The sequence below is a fragment of the Astyanax mexicanus genome, chromosome 25 (genome assembly GCF_023375975.1).
Source record: "Astyanax mexicanus isolate ESR-SI-001 chromosome 25, AstMex3_surface, whole genome shotgun sequence".
NCBI classification, from domain to species: domain Eukaryota; kingdom Metazoa; phylum Chordata; class Actinopteri; order Characiformes; family Acestrorhamphidae; genus Astyanax; species Astyanax mexicanus.
Genome location: NC_064432.1, coordinates 456,249 through 480,317, shown reverse-complemented (window position 1 = coordinate 480,317; position 24,069 = coordinate 456,249). Strand labels below are relative to the sequence as shown.

The 24,069-nt window shown below is 37.5% G+C and overlaps 4 protein-coding genes across 11 annotated transcripts in view; 2 read left to right on the top strand and 2 right to left on the bottom strand.

Moving 5' to 3' along the window:
- Positions 1-17,263, top strand: part of LOC125787702 (zinc finger protein 501-like) — a 41,547-nt gene extending 24,284 nt beyond the window's left edge. Inside the window, exon 3 of the mRNA XM_049472317.1 lies at positions 17,197-17,263. Coding sequence (XP_049328274.1) covers positions 17,197-17,248 — 52 coding nt within the window. The 3' untranslated portion in view covers positions 17,249-17,263. The remainder of the gene's footprint in view (positions 1-17,196) is intronic.
- On the bottom strand, positions 727-9,439 carry LOC107197013 (zinc finger protein 271-like). Of its 2 annotated transcripts, none has more exons than XM_049472319.1 (2): positions 9,396-9,439; positions 727-2,402 (listed from the first exon to the last, which is right to left on the bottom strand). In XM_049472319.1, exon 2 carries the CDS (start codon positions 2,265-2,267, stop codon positions 1,029-1,031), a length of 1,239 nt encoding a protein of 412 aa, XP_049328276.1. In that variant the 5' UTR covers positions 2,268-2,402; positions 9,396-9,439; the 3' UTR covers positions 727-1,028. The 2 variants fall into 2 exon arrangements, with proteins under 2 accessions (XP_049328276.1, XP_022524326.2); XM_022668605.2 differs by lacking the exon at positions 9,396-9,439 and adding an exon at positions 4,370-4,478.
- On the bottom strand, positions 5,929-16,298 carry LOC103022913 (zinc finger protein 239). 7 transcript variants are annotated; one of them, XM_022668609.2, is made up of 3 exons: positions 16,220-16,253; positions 9,189-9,252; positions 5,929-7,292 (listed from the first exon to the last, which is right to left on the bottom strand). In XM_022668609.2, the coding sequence occupies exon 3, from the start codon at positions 7,134-7,136 to the stop codon at positions 6,213-6,215; it is 924 nt and encodes a 307-aa protein (XP_022524330.2). In that variant the 5' UTR covers positions 7,137-7,292; positions 9,189-9,252; positions 16,220-16,253; the 3' UTR covers positions 5,929-6,212. The 7 variants fall into 7 exon arrangements, with proteins under 7 accessions (XP_022524330.2, XP_049328271.1, XP_049328270.1 ...); XM_049472314.1 differs by lacking the exon at positions 16,220-16,253 and adding an exon at positions 9,396-9,472 and having other exon boundaries at positions 9,189-9,303; XM_049472313.1 differs by lacking the exon at positions 9,189-9,252 and having other exon boundaries at positions 16,220-16,241.
- A 296-nt stretch (positions 17,264-17,559) lies between the features above and the next one.
- LOC103022296 (caspase activity and apoptosis inhibitor 1) lies at positions 17,560-23,206 on the top strand. Its single transcript, XM_007235526.4, has 6 exons — positions 17,560-17,875; positions 18,723-18,920; positions 19,918-20,002; positions 20,338-20,404; positions 20,856-20,911; positions 21,495-23,206. Exons 1-6 carry the CDS (start codon positions 17,777-17,779, stop codon positions 21,905-21,907), a joined length of 918 nt encoding a protein of 305 aa, XP_007235588.3. The 5' UTR covers positions 17,560-17,776; the 3' UTR covers positions 21,908-23,206.
- The last annotated feature ends 863 nt before the right edge of the window (positions 23,207-24,069 follow it).

The following is a 24,069-nucleotide window of genomic DNA, read 5'->3' as shown; positions in this document are numbered from 1 at the left end:
TGAATATATTTTGTCTATTCACTTAGTATAAAACATGCTGTAAGTGACTGAAATAATATATTTCTCTTTATAGTGCTATTTTTATTAAACATTAAACGTGATTGATATGGGTGGATTTAGCAGTTTATAGGACTAAGCTACGCTACTCTTGGTGAACCAAGAACAGTCAGCTTCTGCAGAGCGAAAACATAGATCTTATATATTGATGAAAATTTTTTTATCTATATATACTAAAAACTTTAAGCACAAGCCAGAAGACTTGTCATAAACATAAAGTTGCAAACTAAGAATCGTACTCTCCTCCTAATAACTATAACATATAAATTTTAAAGAATAAGTTATGTTAACCAAACTCCAACAAACTCCCCCTCTTCAGAACTGAGCTCTTACTGCAACTACCATAAAACTGAGCTGTCTGCCTCGCAAAAACAGAATGACTTGGGACACGCCCCCAAGTGAAATGTCAGTTACAAAGGATATGACAGGTTACATTTTTTTGGGATGTTCACTTGTAGAAATCTACAATATGTTCTAAAGAAAAATTTAATAATTAACTTTGATTATTTAAAACAAAACCATATAATCTCTGCATGGTCAAACAATACGTTCAAAACATTCATATTAAAAGTAAAACATAAATGAATCCCTTTGTTTGAACAGCATTAAACAGGGTTACATTGTACAACTTTTTGAATGTTAAATAACTGAATCCAATTTGAGAAAATAAAGAAAGTGTTTTTATTTAAACAAATGAGAATCTGTGACGGCTGTAAATGATATATAAATGAACCAAATGAATAAAAATCCACACTCTTTAAATCTTCAATATCAGTTCATGAACCTCTAATTCAGTGAAATTTCCTAGAGAAGATTTTACTTTAAACTGCCAAAAAAAAAAAAAAAAAGAAAAATCCCACTCTCCTCCACGCTCCGCAAAACCAGCAAGCTGATTGGCTGATTCTCCTGATAAACTTTCTCCCTGAACGGCTCCATGATTGGCGTTAAAAGATTTCTCATTCACACAGCGGTCAGTGGTCCGTCTCCTCTTTAATAGTACAGCTGAGCTGAGCAGGTATAATATCATTTTTGGGGGGAACCAATCCACCTGATTCTGATTCATCCCCCCCGGTACCTACTCCAATTATTAAGATCTTATTGTATGAGCATCGATGCGGTTTCTCTCCTGTGTGAATGCGCTGGTGTCTTTTGAGGTCACTCCGTGTAGTAAAACTCTTCTCACAGTCTGAGCAGTAATACGGTTTCTCTCCTGTGTGAACGCGCTGGTGTTGTTGGAGAGCACCCTTTTGAGTAAAACTCTTTCCACAGTCTGAGCAGTGATACGGTTTCTCTCCTGTGTGAATGCGCTGGTGTTTTTTGAGATCACTCTGTGTAATAAACCTCTTCTTACACATTGAGCAATAATTTGGTTTCTCTCCTGTGTGAATGCGCTGGTGTATTTTGAGATTATCATGTGTAATAAAACTTTTCTTACACGTTGAGCAATAATATGGTTTTTCTCCTGTGTGAACGCGCTGGTGTATTTTGAGATTATCATGTGTAATAAAACTTTTCTTACACGTTGAGCAATAATATGGTTTTTCTCCTGTGTGAACGCGCTGGTGTTGTTGGAGATTACCCTTTTGAGTAAAACTCTTTCCACAGTCTGAGCAGTGATACGGTTTCTCTCCTGTGTGAATGCGCTGGTGTTGTTGGAGAGTACCCTTTTGAGTAAAACTCTTTCCACAGTCTGAGCAGTGATACGGTTTCTCTCCTGTGTGAATGCGCTGGTGAATTTTAAATTCACTATGTGTAGTAAAAAACCTCTCACACTCTGAGCAGTGATACGGTTTTACTCCTGTGTGAATGCGCTGGTGCAGTTTGAGATGACTCTGTGTAGTAAAACTGTTCCCACAGTCTGAGCAGTGATACGGTTTCTCTCCAGTGTGAATGCGCTGGTGTCTTTTGAGATCACTCTGTGCAGAAAAACTGTTCCCACAGTCTAAGCAGTTATACGGTTTCTCTCCAGTGTGAATGCGCTGGTGAATTTTGAGATAACTCTGTGTAGTAAAACTCTTCTCACAGTCTGAGCAGTAATACGGTTTCTCTCCTGTGTGAATGCGCTGGTGTCGTTGGAGATTACCCTGTCGAGGAAAACTCTTCCCACAGTCTGAACAATGATACGGTTTCTCTCCTGTGTGAATGCGCTGGTCTATACTCAGATCAATTTGTGCAGTAAAACTCTTGACAGGGTGGTGATGTTTCTCCATGTCTGTTAAATGTAGAAAACAATATTTGCATGTACTGAAGAGTTTTCTTCTTTCTTCCAGCAGCTTAACATTGCTCTCAGTTAAATATCCTGGTTGTTGGTGAATTTCAGAAGAAACCCTGGAATCATTTCATTTCTGAAAAAAAAATGAAAGTAAATTTAAATAAAAGCAGGTCAATTACCTGAAGAGAATGGCATAAATCAATTACATTATATTGAAAAAACTACTGGAAAATCTTCATATTAGCTAATGTTAGCTACCTGGTTAAACAAATTGCTGATAATTATTTTACTTTTGTGTAATGTATTGTGATGAAAAAAAAAAAACAAAAAAAAAAAAAACAAATACACTACTTTTAAAACCTTCACTGTTGATATGGGATTTAAAGCCGTCTCAGTGTTATAGTGCTATGGCATCAGTGGCTATAGTGAATGGCGGGTGCTATGGCTTCAGACCACCACTAGATCTCACTGTTATTACTTATACTGAAGCCTTGATGCTTTGAATCATTTTCGGCACAATTCTAAGGAAAGCCTCAAAGCTTCATAAGGCCTAATTTGGACCTGCTGTGGATCAGCCTATCACTACTACTATTTCTTCCCAGAAACTCGATATCTTCACTGTCCATACCTGCTCCCCTTACATAGAGGCTAACCCCTTTCTTCTATTAATCCTCAACAAAAAAAAAACAATAAGTGAGGACGGTCTGGACCCCTACATTCTGCAACTCGCAACCCCAGTTATTATTATTATTATTTTTTTTACAACATATTACATACATTTTCAATTTTTCTATTTTATCTAGTAGAATTCCCAGTATCTGGAAAACAGCTCATGTTATTCAATGTATATAAATATCTCTGCAAAAACTTTTTTTAAATCCCATATTAACCAACTCGCCATTAGGTGCAGACTAAAGATCAGATTCTTTTATCGAAATAAATCATGTCTACCTGTGCTTGCTAGAAAAAGAATAGTGGAGGCAACCATACTAGCAGTCCTGGACTATGGTGGGAAAAAAAAGTGTCCACCAGTGCTCTCAAACTATTAGACTCAATCTACCATTCTGCTTTGAGATTTATTACTGGTGACCATTAGAGTACTCACCACTGCTCACTATACTATTAAGCTGGTTTGTCCTCTGTAGCTGCAACAAGAGAATCTCACTGGCTAATTTCTATTTACAAATCACTCTCTAGCCATTTGCCTGTGTATATCTCTTTTTTTAATACCATTTAATGACAGTAGTGGAGAGAAGTAATCAAGAGTAATAAATGAGTGAAGTTTGGTGTTCCTAATTGTTTTAGTATATTAAGCCAAATTCAGGTCTTTTTACGGTTTGGACTGTCCCTTTATCCTCCTATTGACGTTTTCTTTACTGAGGATGCATTATGAAGCCAGACATTGACTCCCCTCTTTCACACATTAACAAAATAATGATAAAAAAAAATATCCCTTTCTTACCAAAAGGTTTTATTTTCTTTTTGATGGATGCACAATGTATGTTATAGTGCCTTGGACACATCTAATCAAAGACAATTAAAGAATTGAAGAGTAAAACGCAACAAAATAAAATACAACAGGAATAACATTATGAGGAATTTGTATTCTATAATGTATTATCAATGTTAGTAGTAGTATTATATTTCCATAATATAAGATTACTTTGACACTGTTTGACGGCAATCTACAGCACGGTATTTTGGGTCGCGTTTTTTTCACGTCATCGTTAGCATAGCTGTATAAAACGTTATTTTCTAACGCTATAAACAAAGTATTAATCTTATTGATCAAATGACCGAAAATCTGTTCTTTGTAAAAAAAAAGAACATTGGCCGTTTCATGATCGAAAACGGCCCGGAAATACCTTTATTACTGGCTTAAAGACACCACGAAATGAATAGAAGTGAATGGACAGCTTAACTTCCGGTGACACGTTTTGGAAGGGAAAAGCTGGGGGCCTGGGTCACAGAGGCAGACTGCTGAACAGAGCTAGGAGAAGATCCAGTGCTGGTGGAGTAAATGCTGCACAGGCTGAAGGTGGTGTTTTTGTAGGAGTGAATGTAGAACAGCGTGTTAAAGAGAGAGAATCTTATCCATACCTTCTGTAGTTCAGCTGATCCTGCTCCTGCTCCTCCGGCGGTGCGGGAAAACAAAGCTACAGACACACACCCCCTCATCCACATCCGGGTTATAGAGAGCCCCGCCCCCGCCCCCCTCTATATCACATTATACCCCCATCACCGCTAGAGGGAGCCCGCGAGGGAGTCCTCAGTGAATGGAGCTGAATGGAGCTAAACAGCTAAAACTCATTTAAAACACTGTAGAAATACAGGTCTACTGGGTTTTTATGGTCTATTATACAGTAGAACAAAGTAATTCACTAAAATATGAAAAGAAAACGGACCCCGATTTGTAGTCAGTAGATTCACTAGCATTACTGCTACTGATGCTAGAGGTACACCCTGAGCTTCCTTTCCCAGTCTTCTCCCTATTCTTTCCTACTGCTCTTCTCTAGTGCCATACCGTTACCCATGTAAAGAAATCACTGTTTTTACACCATTAACAAATTACACTCACACATTAACACTCACACATCATTGGTAGAATTCTGAGAGCCCTGACATTTAAAACAAGGCACTGAGATATTTGAAAGAGCACAGAGAGTTTATTAACAAAGACACACATTACATTGAAGTTAGGTAATTAGGTAAGTTAGGTAGTGAAATACCCCAAATCATAAAATGAAGACCATTAAATCAAAGTTTAGAATTCAAAAACTATTAGAGGTTACTGCAGAAATTGTTTCAGCATTACAGATATACAAAATCTACATAAATTAATTGATACATTAGAGTGAGATAACAGAGAAAGAGAAAGAGAGAGAGAGAGAGAAACAGGAGAAGTGGGTGAGGACGCTTGGGCGTCTCCTCCACTGACCAAACATCAACTTCATCCAAGCAGTTATACATTTATGCAAATGAAACGCAATTGGATAGAATCTATTAATATATTTACGTCAGCAGTGTCCAGTTAACAGTCTGTTGTTCAGCTCTGATGACGTGATCAGCTCCAGCCCGTCTGAGCAACAAGTTCTTATCATGGTGTTGTTCAGCTCTGTGTCCTTCATGAACACAGCAAACAGTCTTCGTGTATCCTGTATCACGTACAGATCAAACAGTCCTTAAACACCCTAAAGCAGGGGTCACCAACATGGTGCCCGCGGGCACCAGGTAGCCCGCAAGGACCTTATGAGTAGCCCGCAGGCCTGGTCTAAAAATAGCATTTTTGTTGCAATTCTTTTTTTTTTTAAATCACAGTTGCATTGATGTAATTTTAGATTATATTACATTAATATTAGCTTAGAGATAGCCTATAGTTTATATATTATTATACAATATAATGTAATATAATATGTAATATTATATTAAAATATAATATAAAATGTAAACACTTGCAGAGATTTATAATAATAGTGTTGCCTATTGATATCTGTGTCTTCACATAGATGAATGTCATTAATTATTAATAATAACATATAATTAAAGGTAAATTGAGAAAAGTTGTAATTTCACGAGTGTGTATCAAACTGGTAGCCCTTCGCATTAATTGGTACCCAAGAAGTAGCTCTCAGGTTCAAAAAGGTTGGTGACCCCTGCCCTAAAGTCTCTGATAAAATGAAAGAGAAGGAAAGAGTGGATGGAAAGATCTTCTGGCCTGTGTAAGACTTTACTCTGTGTAGAACAGGCATGCGCTGCTATCTGAGGAGAGGTTCACAGCACTTCACTCAGAGAGCTTGTTGTCTCCTAGTTCATATACACTGGTCCCAGAACAGCAGAAAAAGTACAAACAACTTCCAAAGCCTTGTCTCATTGTGACACAGTTAAAAAGAGAACACAGATCATAAAGCTAAATTGAGTTCTCAGACTCTGAGCAGTGATACGGTTACTGTCCTGTGTGAGTGCACTGGTGTTTTTTGAGATTACTCCTTTGTGTAAAACGCTTCTTACAGTCTAAGCACTGAAACGGTTTCTCTCCTGTGTGAAGGCGCTGGTGTATATTGAGAGTACTCTTTAAAGTAAAACTCTTCCCACAGTCGGAGCATTGATACGGTTTCTCTCCTGTGTGAATGCGCAGGTGCAGTTTGAGAGCACCCTGTGAATTAAAACTCTTCCCACAGTCTGAGCAGTGATACGGTTTCTCTCCTGTGTGAATGCGCAGGTGTTGTTTAAGATGACTCAGATGAGGAAAACTCTTCTCACACTCTGGGCAGTGATACGGTTTTTCTCCTGTGTGAATGCGCTGGTGTATTTTGAGAGTACTCAGTTGACTGAAGTTCTTCCCACAGTTTGAGCAATAATACGGTTTATCTCCTGTGTGAATGCGCTGGTGCATTTTAAGGTCATGCTGCTGAGTAAAACTCTTCCCACAGTCTGAGCAGTGATACGGTTTCTCTCCTGTGTGAATGCGCTGGTGCAGTTTGAGAGTAGCCTGTGAAGCAAAACTCTTCCCACAGTCTGAGCATTTATACGGTTTCTTTCCCGTGTGATGGTGCTGGTGAATTTTGAGATAATTCTGTGTTTTAAAAGTCTTCCCACAGTCTGAGCAGTGATATGGTTTCTCTCCTGTGTGAATGCGCTGGTGTTGTTGGAGATTACCCTTTCGTTTAAAACTCTGTCCACAGTCGGAGCAGTGATACGGTTTCTCTTCTTTGTGAATACGTTGGTGAATTCTGAGATAACTCTGTGTAGTATAACTCTTCCCACAGTCTGAGCAACTATACGGTTTCACTCCGGTGTGAACGCGCTGGTGTTTTTTGAGTTTACTCTGTGCAGTTAAACTCTTGTTAGAGCGGTTATGTTTCTTCATACTGGGACTTTTTTTTTGTCTGTGAAATGTAGCAAACAATATTTGCACGTACTGCAGATTCTTTTGGATGTCTTGTGCTTCACCTCTTCCAGCAGCTTAACAGTGCTCTCGGTTAAATATCTTTGTTGTTGGTGGTAATAAATTTCAGAAGAAACCCTGGAATAATGTAAGGGGAAAAAAACACAAAGAAAACAAATAGTGTATTAAAATACAAGCAGGTCAATTACCTGAAGGGAATGATCTTATTCAGTTACATTGTATGGACAAAATTACTGGAAAACCTTCATATTAGCTAAAACCCTGCGCCTTTTAAGTCTCCACTACATGATTAAGTACTCCAACCTCAAAAGCGAAATCGCTGAAAAAATACAGGCGTGAGCGGGAAGAGGGTGGGGATGATTATAATTTAAATAGTAAAACGTGTCGGCGGGGCGCGGTGTAGCTGTGTGATATCAGACCGCGTGGGTCAGGAAAGCAACACTGCCCCCACTCAGTGTCTCACTGCCTGAGCATCAGTCTCACAGTCCTTCACCCCCACTCATCTCATAAGACTGATATTTTACAGGTTATTATGGTATTATCTGGTGCTTTTGCCAGAAGATGTCAGTGCATGGGGCAGAGCGTATTTTAGTAGACTATTGTGGTTTGATTGATCAGTACGTTGAGTTTTGACGAAAGAATGGTCATTTATAAAGTAGCAAAAGCCAATATAAATATTATATATGGGAATTTATATATATATATATATATATATATATATATATATATATATATATATATATATATTTATATATATATATAAAATATTTTAATTTATACTTATTTATTTAGATTTGTTGATCCACAATGTCTCCAGAAGGTCACTGGGCACGGTATTCCTCACAAATATAAACATTTTAACACAAGAATTTTTTTCTCAGATTAAAAATATGTTTGTACAGATCTCTGTGCATTTTGTGTCAAAATGTTTATATGTCAGAGGAATACAGTGTATATATAATAAGTGGTGTGTAACGTTAATTGTTTGTTGTGCTTGTGGGGGACATGGCCCAGATGAGCGGTGGTTGGTGTCCCTTATTTTAATTCTTAAAGGTGGCAGCCCTAGTGGGTAAATAACATGAAGCTGTGGACTATATATTGAATAGTAATACATTATTATTTTGTATTGGATCCGGATCAGGATGCAGCTCTGTATGAGCTCTCTATTTCCTCTTTGGAGGGAAATTCAGTTTTAAAGCTGCAGGCCACACTGTGCTCCTTTTTTTTATTTTCTTTAAACAATACACTAAGTTTTCACTACACAACAAAAAAAAAAGGTACCCATGTTTTACATTGAACAGTTACATTTTAAAAAAGGCGCCTTGACAGGAGTTATATATAATATATAAAAAAGTAAATACATTTAATGTTACCTGCATCTTTTCTCTTCTCCTTTGTTATGGAATGCAAAGCGAACGAAGCTGCTGGTGTTCAAAGCCCGTACTTTCCAACAACAGATTCAACTTTTTAGAGTTGTTGTGGCACCGGACATCGGCACACGTCGAGCCTGAGCTCACGTTAGAAGCCCGTGATCAATATCAAAGCCAGTTTAATTCGTCTCACTAGCGTTGTTTTTGTTAGCAGTGCTGAAGCGCTAGCGCGAGCTAGCAAACGGCAAACGGAAGTAGTGGGAAGAATGCCTCATTTTGACCACACATCCGGTGTTCTGTCTAATTGTCCTACCTCGTGGAACCGAGCTGCCCTAATGTATATTTAACTGTAAAAATACAAAAGAAGCTCTATTTTAGAGCATGTACCCAGTTAAATTCCAGTAAATGTACGTTATTAGATTTGAATTGCATAAATCATTGTATCATGGCAAGTGTATGGCAAATATAGCTCATTACAAACTGCTTTTGTATTTATTTACGATTATATTTATAAATGTTAGTTTCCATTTACACTTTTGTGCGATGACAGTGCGTCCAGGTTGTTTAATGCACATGAACCCCACGTAAAACAGATTAATTACAAACAAACACGATAAATAATTAAAATGTGTATGCGCAGTACCTTTGGGAACCATGTATTGATGGGTAGGACAATTCGACAGAACACCGGATCAGAACCCTCTCTCCTGTGGGTCACAGAGGCAGACTGCTGAACAGAGCTAGGAGAAGATCCAGTGCTGGTGGAGTAAATACTGCACGGGCTGAAGGTGGTGTTTTTATAGGAGTGAATGTAGAACCGCGTGTTAAAGAGAGAGAAATTTATACATACCTTCTGTAGTTCAGCTGATCCTGCTCTTCCTCCGGCGGTGCGGGAGAACAAAGCTACACCCCTCCAAACTCATCCACATCCGGGTTATAGATAGCCCCGCCCCCTCTCCATTATATCACATTATACCCCATCACCGCTAGAGGGAGCCCGCGAGGTAGTCCTCAGTGCATGGAGCTGAATGGAGCTAAACAGCTAAAACTCTCATTTAAAACACTGTAGAAATACTTGTCTGGGGTTTTACTTTAATTTTAGAACGTAGAACAAAGTATTTCACTAAAATAGGAAAAAGAAAACGGACCCCCACATTTACATTTTCTACAACAAATGTTTTTAAGTCAGTAGATTCACTAGCATTACTGCTACTGATGCTGGAGTTACACCCAGAGCTCGTTTAAAAGAATTAAAACTGCAGTTTAAAAGCTTTAATAATGATCTCTGCTGTGCTGAAACACTTAAAGTTATTTTGTGTTGAGGAAATGAGTACAATTTTCAGTATAAAAAGCATTACTTTGCACAGTTGTTCCATACAAACACAGGTTAGATATGAAATAACTAAGCAAATTAATAATTACTACATTTTTAATGATTTTTATAGTAAAAATTCTACATGGGTGGTTTTCAAGTCTTTTTTTATGGGCCAGTGTGTTAAATAAATGTAAATTATAGAAGAATATGCCAAAAACGGTGATAATATTGTTTAAAAAGTTATGTTTTATATAAACTTACAGAGCATTCATGGAACTTTTAACATTTAATTTTCAGTCAAACCAGAAAAACTCATATGGCGTAACTGTCCTAATCACATTTCACAAAGTTCAATTTTTAATAAAAACAAGCTAATTTATATGTATATTTTTTGTTTAATCAATCATATATTTATTGATCATCTAAGTGTGTACTTGTGAGTCTACTTAGCTAAAAGTCCGAGTATAATATTTTAAAGCCACCCTTAAGTAAAACATTTTGTCCCAAAAATGAATAACATATGGTGTGTGATGCCATACTCCTTTTCTTTAATGGGTAATTGTGTGGAGACCTTTAGGGAGTGGGGGTTCTCCTTCTTTCAGGACAAAGAACAACCCCCCAGAAGGACACTGAAAGTTACAAGGAGAATTATGGCTCTTTATGCTTTCAGAAAAATCAAGTATATCTAGCACCCCTGCTAAACTGACATACATTATCACATTACACCCCTTTTTAATTTAATACACAATAATATTCATGTCACACCATGCTAGCTAACATTAGCTACCCAGTTAAACAAAGCTCTGGTAACTTTAGCTAGCTAGCTAACATTAGCTACCCAGTTAAACAAAGCTCTGGTAACTTTAGCTAGCTAGCTAACATTAGCTACCCAGTTAAACAAAGCTCTGGTAACTTTAGCTAGCTAGCTAACATTAGCTACCCAGTTAAACAAAGCTCTGGTAACTTTAGCTAGCTAGCTAACATTAGCTACCCAGTTAAACAAAGCTCTGGTAACTTTAGCTAGCTAGCTAACATTAGCTACCCAGTTAAACAAAGAGTTGGTAACTTTAGCTAGCTAGCTAACATTAGCTACCCAGTTAAACAAAGTACTGCTAACTTTAGCTAGCTAGCTAACATTAGCTACCCAGTTAAACAAAGAGTTGGTAACTTTAGCTAGCTAGCTAACATTAGCTACCCAGTTAAACAAAGTGCTGCTAACTTTAGCTAGCTAGCTAACATTAGCTACCCAGTTAAACAAAGAGTTGGTAACTTTAGCTAGCTAGCTAACATTAGCTACCCAGTTAAACAAAGTGCTGGTAATGTTAGCTAGCTAGCTACTAGTCAACAATTTTGTGATTCTGCTGTAACTGAAAATGATTTCAGTCACTTGCCAAACCAAGTTTGTTTGTTAAATGCTGCTAATACAGATTTTTGCATTCATATGGTTGTGTGATGTCTGTACTAAAACAAGTGGAAATACAGTTTTTTGCTGGTATGATTAAATAACTAAATACCAGAAGAAAAATATTATATTATTTCAGTCACTGGCAGCATGTTTTTTACTAAGCAAATAGACAAAACCAGTGGATTTTAGAGGTTTAACTGCAATGTATGTAGTAGTGCTGGCACTGTAAGAATTCTGTCTATTAACTAAGTATAAAACATGCTGTCAGTGACTGAAATAATATATTTTACTTTATAGTGCTACTTATTATGTTATTAAACATTAAACGTGATTCATATGGGTGGGTCTAGCAGTTGATAGCATTAATCTATGCTATGCTTGGTGAACCTAGGAAAAAGCCATTGTAAAATTCAGCTCTGGTTTGTCTCTGGTGGAATGTATCCCGGGTGACAGAGTGAAGATTTGGCCTGTGATAAGGTGTTTTGGCTGTCTGAAAGATTTAGGATTTGCACTTTTTATGGCAGTAAACAGATTTGGGATATATTTCTCTCTTGTGTGAATGCGCTGATGTTTGTTGAGATGACTCTGTTGAGTTAATAAATTCTCACACTCAGTAATATGAACAGTAATATGGTTTCCCTCCTGTGTTTTTGAGAGTAGTCTGTGTAGTGTAAAGTAATTCATCATAGCATGACTTACATAAAACTCAGATGTGAGAAATCCCAGAACATGAAAAGATGACCACTGAGTCAAAGTTTAGAATTTTAAACCTATTAGAGTTTACTGGAGAAATTGTTTCAGCATTACAGATATATAAATGGAAAAGAAATAAATCAGTACATTAGAAAATAGTAAAAGTACATCAACGATTTAACAAATAGTGTAATTACATCTACCCATAGGTCTACACATTTACAACCTAGAGAAAGTGAGAGACACTCACCACAAAAAAAATAAAAATAAAAGCACAGTAGTGTTGTGTCCTGTGTTTTTAATTTTGTCTACTGAGACCTTTTTTCTTTTTTACAATAAGTATCCTGATATATAATGTTCAACACTATAATGTGTAGTTAGATTTGTTCTTTATTTAGTGGATTTAAAACTGAGGGTCCACACATTTCCTTCTCTTCCACCCCTTACCACAATACTTCAGAACAAACGCTAACAAACCCTGAAACTAACCCCGTCTCCTCTTTAATAGTACAGCTGAGCTGAGTGGGAACAATATCATTTTTGAGGGGGACCAATTCAGCTACTTCTGATTCATCCCCCCAGTTCCTACTCCAAGTTCTTAACGTCTGAGCAGTGATGCCGTTTCTCTCCTGTGTGAACGCGCTGGTGTAGTTGGAGACTACCCAGTTGAGCAAAACTCTTCTCACAGTCTGAGCAGTGATACGGTTTCTCTCCTGTGTGAATGCGCTGGTGCACTTTGAGACTACCATGTGTAGTAAAACACTTCTTACACGTTGAGCAACAATACGGTTTCTCTCCCGTGTGAACACGCTGGTGTATTTTGAGACAATTTTGTGTAGAAAAACTCTTCCCACAATCTGAGCAGCGATGCGGTTTCTCTCCTGTGTGAATGCGCTGGTGTATTTTGAGATGACCATTTGTACTAAAACTCTTCTTACACGTCGAGCAATAATATGGTTTCTCTCCTGTGTGAACGCGCTGGTGTTGTTGGAGATTTCCCTTTTGACTAAAACTCTTCCCACAGTCTGAGCAGTGATACGGTTTCTCTCCTTGGTGAATGAGCTGGTGTTTTTTGAGATAACTCTGTGTAGTAAAAGACTTCTTACACTTTAAGCAGTAATACGGTTTCTTTCCAGTGTGAATGTGCTGGTGTATTATGAGATTAGCATTTGTAGTAAAACTCTTCTCACACTTTGAGCAAGAGTACGGTTTCTCTCCAGTGTGAATGCGCTGGTGCCTTTTGAGATGACTCTGTGAAATAAAACACTTCTCACACGTTGAGCAAGAATACGGTGTCTCTCCAGTGTGAATGCGCTGGTGTATTATGAGATTAGCATGTGTAATAAAACACTTCTTACAAGTTGAGCAATAATACGGTTTCTCTCCTGTGTGAATGCGCTGGTGAATTTTGAGACAATTCTGTGTAGTAAAACTCTTCCCACAGTCTGAGCACTGATACGGTTTCTCTCCTGTGTGAATGCGCTGGTGTCGTTGGAGATTAGTCAGTGCAGTAAAACTCTTCTCACAGTCTGAGCATTGATACGGTTTCTCTCCTGTGTGAATGCGCTGGTGAATTTTGAGATAACTCTGTGTAGTAAAACTCTTATTACAGTCTGAACAGTGATTCGGTTTCTCTCCTTGGTGAATGAGCTGGTGCAGTTTGAGATAACCCTGTTGAGTAAAACTCTTCCCACAGTCTGAGCAGTGATACGGTTTCTCTCCTGTGTGAATGCGCTGGTGTTTTTTAAGATTACTCTGTGAAGTAAAAGTCTTCTTACAGTCTAAGCAGTGATACGGTTTCTCTCCTGTGTGAACGAGCTGGTGCGTTTTGAGATTACACTCAATAGTAAAACTCCTCCCACAGTCTGAGCATTGATACGGTTTCTCTCCTGTGTGAATGCGCTGGTGTAGTTGGAGATTACACTGTTGAGTAAAACTCTTCCCACAGTCTGAGCATTTATACGGTTTCTCTCCTGTGTGAAGGCGCTGGTGAATTTTGAGATAACTCTGTGTTGTAAAACTCTTCTTACAGTCTGAGCACTGATACGGTTTCACTCCTGTGTGAATGAGCTGGTGCAGTTTGAGGTGACTCCTTGTAGTAAAACTGTTCCCACAGTCTGAGCAGTGATGTGGTTTCTCTCCAGTGTGAATGCGCTGGTGAACTCTGAGAGTCCCCCGTGTAGTATAACACTTCTTACACTTTGAGCATTGATACCGTTTCTTTCCTGTGTGAACGCGCTGGTGTTTTTCGAGATCACTCTGTGCAGTAAAACTCTTGACAGGGTGGCGATGTTTCTTCATGGCGGGACTTGCCTTCATTTGTCTGTGAAATGTAGGAAACAATATTTGCATTTACTGGAGAGTTTTCTGGATGTCTTGTGCTTCACCTTGGTTAAATGCCCTGGTTGTTGGTGGTGATAAATTTCTGAAGCAACCCTGGAATATTTTCTTTTCTAGAAAAGAACAAAGAAAATATGTGCATATTAAAATAAAAGCAGGTCAATTACCTGAAGAGAATGACCTAAATCAGTTACATTACATGAACAAAATTACTGGAAAACCTTCATATTAGCTAATTAAACGTTATTCAAGATATTTTGACGCTGAAATCAGGTTCTTTTTGTAATTTTTTGTACTAAAACTAGTGTTGTTGGGAAATACAGTTTTGCGCTGGTATGACAAAATTCTGACTCAGGACACATAATTTAATAAAAGCACAACTTAATACTTAATAATGCTAGCTTTTAGCTAATTCTACGGCACTGACAACAGTTCAGTGCGCTGTAGCAATATCTAAAAGCATTAAAAGCATAAAAACATAATTCTCATCACGACTCCTAAGCGTTTCCGGTATTAAGTGGACCTAATGATGTTCAGGAGAAAAATTTACACAAATAAAACTTATTCTAATTATATTTATTTACCACAGAATGTGATAGAGGAGAGTTTTAGAAAAGCCCATTCATTCAGCTCATATAGAAACCATTGTGCATTACGAAATAATACAAGCCAATGTTCCAGATGCACACTGGTGACAGAGGCCTGAGGTCAGTTTTTTAGGGTTTTCTTTAAAACTTTTGGTACAAAAGTAACCAATCAAAATTTATTTAGGTTGCTAGGCAGATATTCCATAGTTTAGCCAATCACTGCAGCCTAGTAGAACTCGGGTATTTTTCGTAATATCCACTCAAACGCGGAAAATAACGAAACTGTGTACGGAATACCGTTCTCTTACGTTAAATATTTTTAGACTCTTTTAGGTTCTAAATTAGCTGGGCTAGCTCTGTCCTGCTGTATTACTCAGCTCGCCTAAGCGAGGGAAGATAGTTAATTGATTAGTTAACGTTAGTTGTTAGTTGATTATTTGGATCAGCTGTGCTGTAATTGTAGTATTGTAAGTATTGTAGCGAATCTGCGTTTATGTTTTGTTTACGGTTAATTCACTGTTCCGTTCTGGGCTTGTGATTGGGGGGAGCAGGGGGAGGGGCAAAGCAGGAAAGCGCGGGTCTCAGTGTGTGTGTGCGTGTATGTGTGTGTGAGCTGAGAGCTAGAGTTAGCCAGTTAGCATTAGCTGTTTGTTATTTTTCGGCGGGGTTGCGGCCAACAGCGACCTGTGTTCTAAGTTTGCAATAAAGCGACTTAACCTGCCTACTCGGTCCTTCTTTCAGCGTCCAGTCGGACGCTACAGTATAAACTAATTACCGTAAATAAATACTAAACCCGCAAATAACTGTTTCTAATTAACTTATCTGACTTTTAAAGCTCTAACAAAGGCTACACTGCTTAACAAGACCAGACTGATACTGTTTTCACCTCTTTAAATGCTTTAATGATCCTCTGTGAAGAAAAATAACACAAAATCGAATCGGATCCGCTGGTATTCCCTGCCGCTGTGCTGTGACTTCAGTTAAGCATTAGCTAAACGCTAGCATTTTTCTAATTACTTAACCGATCTCGTAATTCAGAGGATCCAGTGATATTTAGGAGGTAAAGGTACACAGAATAAAACGTACAGGGTTCTGAACATATTTATTTACCAGAGAATGTAATAGAGACCTGTTTTGAAAAGCCCATTAATTTTTTCCATTGACCTGAACAACGTGGCGAAGACTACATGACTGCAGTGGTCTATTTCACGGAGCTGCTGCTGCACCGGACATTAAAACACACTTAAAACCATAAATCCAGCTCAGATCCTCTTATTCTGTGGGTCGAAGTGAAACAGCGTGTTAAAGAAAGAGATAAAAAAACTTCTTCATACCTTCTGTAGTTCAGCTGATCCTGCTCTTCCTCCGACGCTGCAGCAAAACAAATCTACAGAGCCCCCAAACTCATCCTCATCCGGGTTATAGAGAGCCCCGCCCCCTCCCCCGATATATCACATTATACCTCATCACCGCTAGAGGGAGCCCGCGAGGGAGTCCTCAGTGCATGAAGCTGAATGGAGCTAAACAACTAAAACTCTCATTTAAAACACTGTAGAAATACATGTCTGGGGTTTTCTTTTTCATTTGCAAAGTAAAACAAAGTATTTTTTTTATTTAAGAAAAGAAAACGGACCCCGATATTTTAATTTTCTACAACAAATGTTTTTAGGTCAGTAGATTCATTAGCATTACTGCTACTGATGCTGCAGTTACACCCAGAGCTCGTTTTTAAAGAACTGAAACTGCTAATTGATAATTTAATAATTATCTATACTGTTCTGAAACAGTTCATGTTATTCTGTGTTGAGGAAATGATTATAATGTTCAGTATAAAAAGCATTGAACATTTATAAACTATTATTTTGATCAGTTGTTTTATATGAACATGGGTTACATGTGAAACGGCTGAGCAAAATAATAGTTAATAAATGTGTTATGCCTTTTATGCTAAGAATCGGACATACATTTTTACATTTCAGACTGAGAAACCATGGGCACGTATCAGTTTGACTCTTTTTATAGTAAAATATATATATCCTCCAAAACCCTTTAAAGACGAAATGTTTACACTATCATATCTAGTAGCAAGACTGTTAATTTTCATGAGCTCAACTTTATTCAAATAAAGAGAGAAAACGCATCACTGCTCAAAGTGTGAGAAGTGTTTTACTACACAAAATGAGCTCAAAATACACCAGCGCATTCACACTGGAGAAAACCCGTATCAGTGCTCAGAGTTTGAGAAGAGTTTTAATCGGCAGTGTAATCTCCAACGACACCAGCGCGTTCACACAGGAGAGTAACCATGTAGCTGCTCAGACTGTGGGAACAGTTTTACTATTGCAGGTTGTAATTGGAGATGACCACACCTCACACTCTTATTGTTAATTGTTTTATACCTTTATAAATACATATATTATTTTTACTGGTTGAATTTATTTATTTTTCTTTATTTTTAACAGGTAGAATATAAACCAGTGATTTTCATAACTTACATTTGAGATGCTTTTTAAAAACATTTTTTCAGTCAAATAAAAATATAAATTAAGTGTATATGTGTGTGTGCAAATGAAATGTATATATGTGTGTGTATATATAAATAAAGTGTATCTATGTGTGTGTGTATATATAAATAACGTGTATATAAATGTGTGTTTAATGGGATCAATGAAAGAAGCTCGCACTCACGGCGCTGCAGGACTTTTATTTTGACAGCTGCTCCTCCTCAGCGGCGGACAGTGTGATTGGATGAGGAGCTGTAAGTCGGGAGGTCCCGCCCCCCGCAGCCGGTGATTGGCTGGCGGAGTGTGAGCGGACGGAGCGGGCTGTGTTTTAATCAGTGTTTATATATATAATTATTATTATTAGTGATAAATATATATAATATCAGAATGCGGGAGAGGAGGTGGAGCAGGGAGAAGAGGAGGAGGAGGAGGAGGAGCAGTGCGGAGGGAGAGAGGAAGAGGAGGAGTCCGGAGTTGAGCACTGAGGTCAGAACACTAACACTAGCGTTAGCATTAGCACCAGCTCAGACAGTAAACATACATACACATACAATGCAAAGAAAACAAGTTCATATTCATAACGTTTAAAGAGTTCAGAAATCAATATTTGGTGGAATATCCCTGGTTTTAATCACAGTTTCCATGCATCTTGGCATCATGTTCTCCTCCATCAGTCTTACGCACTGCTTTTGGGTAACTTTATACATTTATTCCTGGTGCAATATACATATAAATAGCAAAATTAGAGAAACCGATTCAGAAACTGAAGTGGTTTCTTAATTTTTCCAAAGCTGTATATATATTTACACATCCAGTGGCTTCCAAAAGTTGTTTTTTTATGTTTTTATGACCTAATTCTGGTGAGTTCCTTGGTCTTCATGATGCTGTTTGTTCACTAGTGTTGTCTAACAGAACAGCCATCAGTATTTATACTAAAACTAAATTACACACAGCTGGATTAACTCTATTAATTCATTAAGATAAGAATTCAGAAGAGAATTGATTGCCTTGGTTTTTATTTAGAGAGTGTCAGAGTAAAGTTTTGTAAACCACATATTATTTTCATTCCACTTCACTATTTTCTGCTACTTTGTGTTGATCTATCACTTAAAATCTCAATAAAATACGTTTAAGTTCGTGGCTGCAAGGTGCTTTACAGGGTCTATTTGCAGTTTATATACAGCAGTATATATTCTGTAAGTTTGTTTTTAGATGTTTCAATGTTGCATTATTTATTTTCTTATCTTACATTATTGTTAATGATGTTTACTAAATGAATAAAAGTTTATTATTGTTGTTATTATAGTAGAGCCTGTGTGTGTTTGTGTTGAAGGAGCGTAAAGAGGAGGAGGCGGATGGTCCGATGGAAGCAGCTGAGGAGCCGAGTGATGTGGAGGAAGGTGGGCTGGACCTGAATGTTCCTTTAAAACCCATAAGCGCCTTCGTCTCGGAGCGGCAGGAGATGCTGGAGCAGTGCTTCAGAGTCCTGGGAGAAAATAAGCTGAGGAAGATGCTGCCGGACGAGTTAAAGGTGTTTAAAATCTATAATAATCAATTCAGCATCAGAGACTGTAACTGCAGCTAGATTATTCACAATAACTAATATAAATATATAAACAGCACTCTGTAACCTTTCTTTCTGAAATACACAAATACTGTTAAAACTCGTTTTTAACCATTTCTTTGTCATCTGTAGTTTTTAGTATGGGGAAAACAGATTAAAATCGAAAGTCTGATGTTTAAAAAATAAATCAAAGATTTTTTTTGGGAGCTATGTCGCCCAGCTCTATATAGATCATACCTGCACCTTTACTTCTACTGTAACCTTACCTGCAACATTATTTGTACATTTACCTCTACCTTTACCTGCACCATGATCTCTAAAGTTACCTGCACAGTTACCTGTACCGTTACCTCTACCAATACCTGCACCTTTATCTGTACCAGTACCTGCACCGTTAATTTCACAATTACCTGTACCATTACCTGTACCGTTACCTCTACCATTACCTGTAACCATACCTGTGACCTTACCTCTAACCTCTACCGTTACCCCACACACTCCTCTACCCATAGCAATATAGTTCCATATTCTTCTCATCCGATCACTTTTCCATCTTTATTTATGACATAATTAATTTAATACTTACTTTGAGTTAATTTTCAAATACACGTCTGGATTTAATCTACTGCATTTTTGTTGGAGATAAATATGCACATGTTGCTTTTTATGTAAAGATAATAATAATAATAGTAATAATAATAATAATAATAACAATAACAATAATAATAATTATTATTATTATTATTGTTGTTGTTGTTGTTGTTATTATTATCTATTTATTTATTTTTTATTATGCTACTCCGGAAGTGTTTTTTCTGCTTATTGAACGTGTAATTAGGACCAGAACCAACTACAACAGTCAATACAGTGTTCTCCTTCTGCAGTCAGAGTTTAGTTCAGATCAGAGTTTTATCTTTATCACATGTTTAATATCACACTGCTCTCCTGTATCTCTCTCCTGCAGAGCTGCTCCATGGTGGAGATCAGGTCGCTGTGCTGGGATCAGCTCCAGCAGCTCTCACAGAGGAATCTGCTGCAGATACTGGAGGGTAAAGAAAACGTACACATCAGATTCTTCACCGCATTTTAGTCTTGCGGTTCTGTGTTGCGATCCTGTGTTATTAGTTTAAACAATAACAATCTAATCAGAGTGTTGTGTACGGTGTAGCCTGTGTGAGCGCCCTACGCAGCTGCCTATGTTTATACTACTGCGCCGAGTCACATTGTGTACACTACTACGTCCAGTCTGCGTTTTTTAACCCAAAACACAGATCCAATCAACCATGAACCATGAATTGTGAATTGTGTGTGTGTGTGTGTGAATATTTAATTTAACCCTGAAACATGCTGTTTTATAATTATGTTAATCTTATTTCTTTTTAAGGTAAAGAATTGATAGCTAACTCAGAATCCGAGGAGAATGAAGATAAGAGGGATTCAGTGGACAGTCAGTAAGTTCACACTTTATCTATTTATCTGTCTGTCTGTTTGTACAGTATTCCGATGCTGATTTTATAGGAAGGTTATTATTAGTATATTAGTGTATAACAGGACTGTACACACAGTGTTGTTTATATGTGTGAGGGTAAATCCCTGCACAGCACAATATATAAAAAAATATGAATAAAAGAAATGTAGCTACACTGAGGGCGTAGAGAACCACTGTGTGTGTTGGTGCTGCATTAGTTCATGTATGAATTAATAAATATGTGATGGAATACGGCCAGAGCGAGTCCGAGTATCCTATTTGCTCCATGTGCTTTGTGTTTCTCCTGCTCCAAACTCTCTGTCCGGGTCATTGTGTTGTTTTTGTGGAAAGTCCAGGTTTTTGTGTTTTTATGTCACATTGTTTCATGTTGAGATGATTTTCTTTATAACCTGATAGATTACTGTGGTTTTCAGGCAGGACAACAATGTGGATTCCACGTCGTCTGTGAAAGAGACAGAGGACAAACAAGGTAATCACAGAAACAAGATCATAACCTTACAATGAGTAATCACTATATTACAATATTATAATTTTACTCTGATTATTTTATAGTAGCGAGCTTTAAGTTTGTATTTTTGATCAGTTTAGGTACTGTAATTTATTTAGTTGTATGTAAATAAAAATGTAGGTGTATGTATGTATAAGTATGCATATATTCAGCTCTGGAAAAAATGAAGGTCGCACTTCAGTTTCTGAATCAGTTTCTCTGATTTTGTTATTTATAGGTATAATTTTAAATGAGTAAAATGAACATTTGTTTTATTCTATAAACTACAGACAACATTTCTCCCAAATTCCAAATAAAAATATTCTCATTCAGAGCATTTATTTACAGAAAATGTTTTCAATTTGGCAAATTCAAATAATATGACATTCTGGATCAATGACTTATGTTACAAATCTGATAAAATTCAGTATTTTTTAATATCTCATTTAGGGGTATTGTATTGTATCATATTGTATGCAGTAATAAAATGTAATTTTTATTTTGTTGCAGTAGTGTATTCTTTAAATGTATTTTTTAATTCGATGTTTCGTCATCTGTGCTGCAGGAGGATCCGGAGACGAGAGCGACGTTCTGAGCATCAACGCCGACGTGGACGACAGCGACATCGAGGGCCACAAGGATGACAAACCTGCGCCGGAGGAAGCCCCCGTTACTGTAGCAACCGCCCCTTCAGAATCCGCTCCTCCTCCTCCTCCTCCTCCTCCTAAACCGGACGACCAATCGGCCGAGCCGAAACTCGAGCTTCAGCACGACATCGACAAGAGCGTGAACGAGATCCTGGCCTTGACCACGCCCCCTACCAACAAGGCGGAGCTTGAGCTTCCGGTCGCCACGGAAGCCCCTCTCCCCTCACGTCCCGCAGCCACGCCCTCGGCGCAGCAGCTGGCCCTGCTGGAGCTGGAGATGAGGGCGAGGGCCATCAAAGCTCTGATGAAGGCTAACGAGCTAAAGAAGTAAACGAGCCGCTAATCTGCTCGTGCAGAACTCGGAACTGTGGGATATGTGGGCGGGGTCTACACCATTAAGACACGCCCACAGCTCATAACTCGTAATTCACCCGCACATACCATGAGCAGTGGCCAGTGTTCAGTCAACCTCACTTACAAGATAGCACCTCACAGCTTATAGAGAAATGTTGGCGTTCCTAAGCCGTTTCTTGAGGAGGTAACACTTTATGATGAACACACACCACTGCACAATACCTGCATTAGAGTGTATTATAAATACTGAAGCTAATGAGAAACTGTATATAGTGCAGTACAGCTCCCTCTACAGCAAACTGGAAGATAAGGAGAAGTTTATGCCGTAATTTAATTTAAATCAAAGCTTTTATGTCTTTTTTGGCTCTTTTTGTGTTTAGATTTAATAATATACAGTTTTATACAGTAAAATTCTACAGCCTGTTTTATTCAGTATTGAACAGGGATCTACTGGATCTCCAAAACTCCCAAAAAAGTGAGGGCTGCTCAGCCGACACGTCCTCCTACAGCTTCTTCTGTTAGACGGTTTAGACTCGACTGGAGGAGAAGAAGAAAAATACTCTCTACAAAAGAAACCCTTAAAAACGTTGGGTTTCTTTGATTTTACCAAATTAAAAACCTCTGGAATATAATCAAGAGGAAGATGGATGATCACAAACCATCAAACCACCAAACTGAACTGCTTGAATTTCTGCACCAGGAGTAAAGCAGCTTAAAGTTATCCAAAAGCAGTGTGTAAGACTGGTGGAGGAGAACATGATGCCAAGATGCATGAAATGAAAACTGTGATTATAAACCAACCAGGGTTATTCCACCAAATATTGATTATTTCTGAACTCTTAAAACTTTATGAATATGAACTTGTTTTCTTTGCATTATTTGAGGTCTGAAAGCTCTACATCTTTTTTGTTATTTCAGTCATTTCTCATTTTCTGTAAATAAATGCTCTAAATGAGAATATTTTTATTTGTAATTTGGGAGAAATGTTGTCTGTAGTTTATAGAATAAAACATCAATGTTCATTTTACTGGAATATATATAGATTCAGAAACTGCCTCAGTTATGAGTGGTATTTAAAGTATTCTACAGATACAGCAGATACAGAAATAAGCACGGGGAATTTCTATATAAATTCTATCAGGTTTATTTCTTGAGAAATCTCGATGTGTAAAATTTTCTTCTGTTTTTTTATTTTTTGTACATTTGTGTTGTTTATAAATGACTGTAACAGAAATTCAACACATTTTCCTAATTAATAAACACATTCTCTCCATCATTACATGCATATAGTCTTGTTTATTATAGTTAAATGTTTAATCAGTTCAGTATTCTGTGATTAACTGCGATTAATCGCATTTGTTCTTCTTAAGACGGAAGTTTTAATAGTGGATATTTATATGTAAATAAAAGAATGAATGTAAGTCAAATAATGTAATTATATTTATATTAATGGTGTTAATTTTTGAGGGGGGATAAAGCCGTAAGGTGGGGCGCTGGAATAATTCTTTTTTTTTTTTTATTTACTTTATTATAAACATCTCAGTTTGGTTGTAAGGATTTCTGAATTAGATCTTAATTATCTGAGTATAAAAGAGCGTTTTTACACCTGTAGTTGTGAAAGGTTTCTATGATTCAGATCAGTTGATGAGTTTGTTTATTTGGAGCTACAGTTTCTCCCTCTGTTTGGTTTGGTTTGTTTTCACACAGGCATAAACATAAACTAAGAGAGTTTCACACTGGTATGTAAAAATGCAAAATCTCGATTATACCATTTTAAAAATCCCATTAAAACTGTAATTCCAATCAACCGAATTAATTGTAAAACAAATCGCCCATTCCTACATTAAATATCCATATGAATTACAAGAAAGTGAAGGATCAATATTATGCATTACAGTTAATTAACACTAATTTAAACACAGTCAATAATTCTATAATATTAATTATGAGCCCAACACTAAGTTTAATGTTTTTTTTCTTATTCTGCTCCTGATGTGTTGAACAGAAATGTAACCCCAGGATTTCTGTACTGATTTTTTTACCTCTAGAGGTCACCACTGCACTGCAGATCCACAGCAGCATCCAGCTTCTCAATTACAGACCCTCACAAATACTGTTTAAGGGTCGTTCCTTCAAATG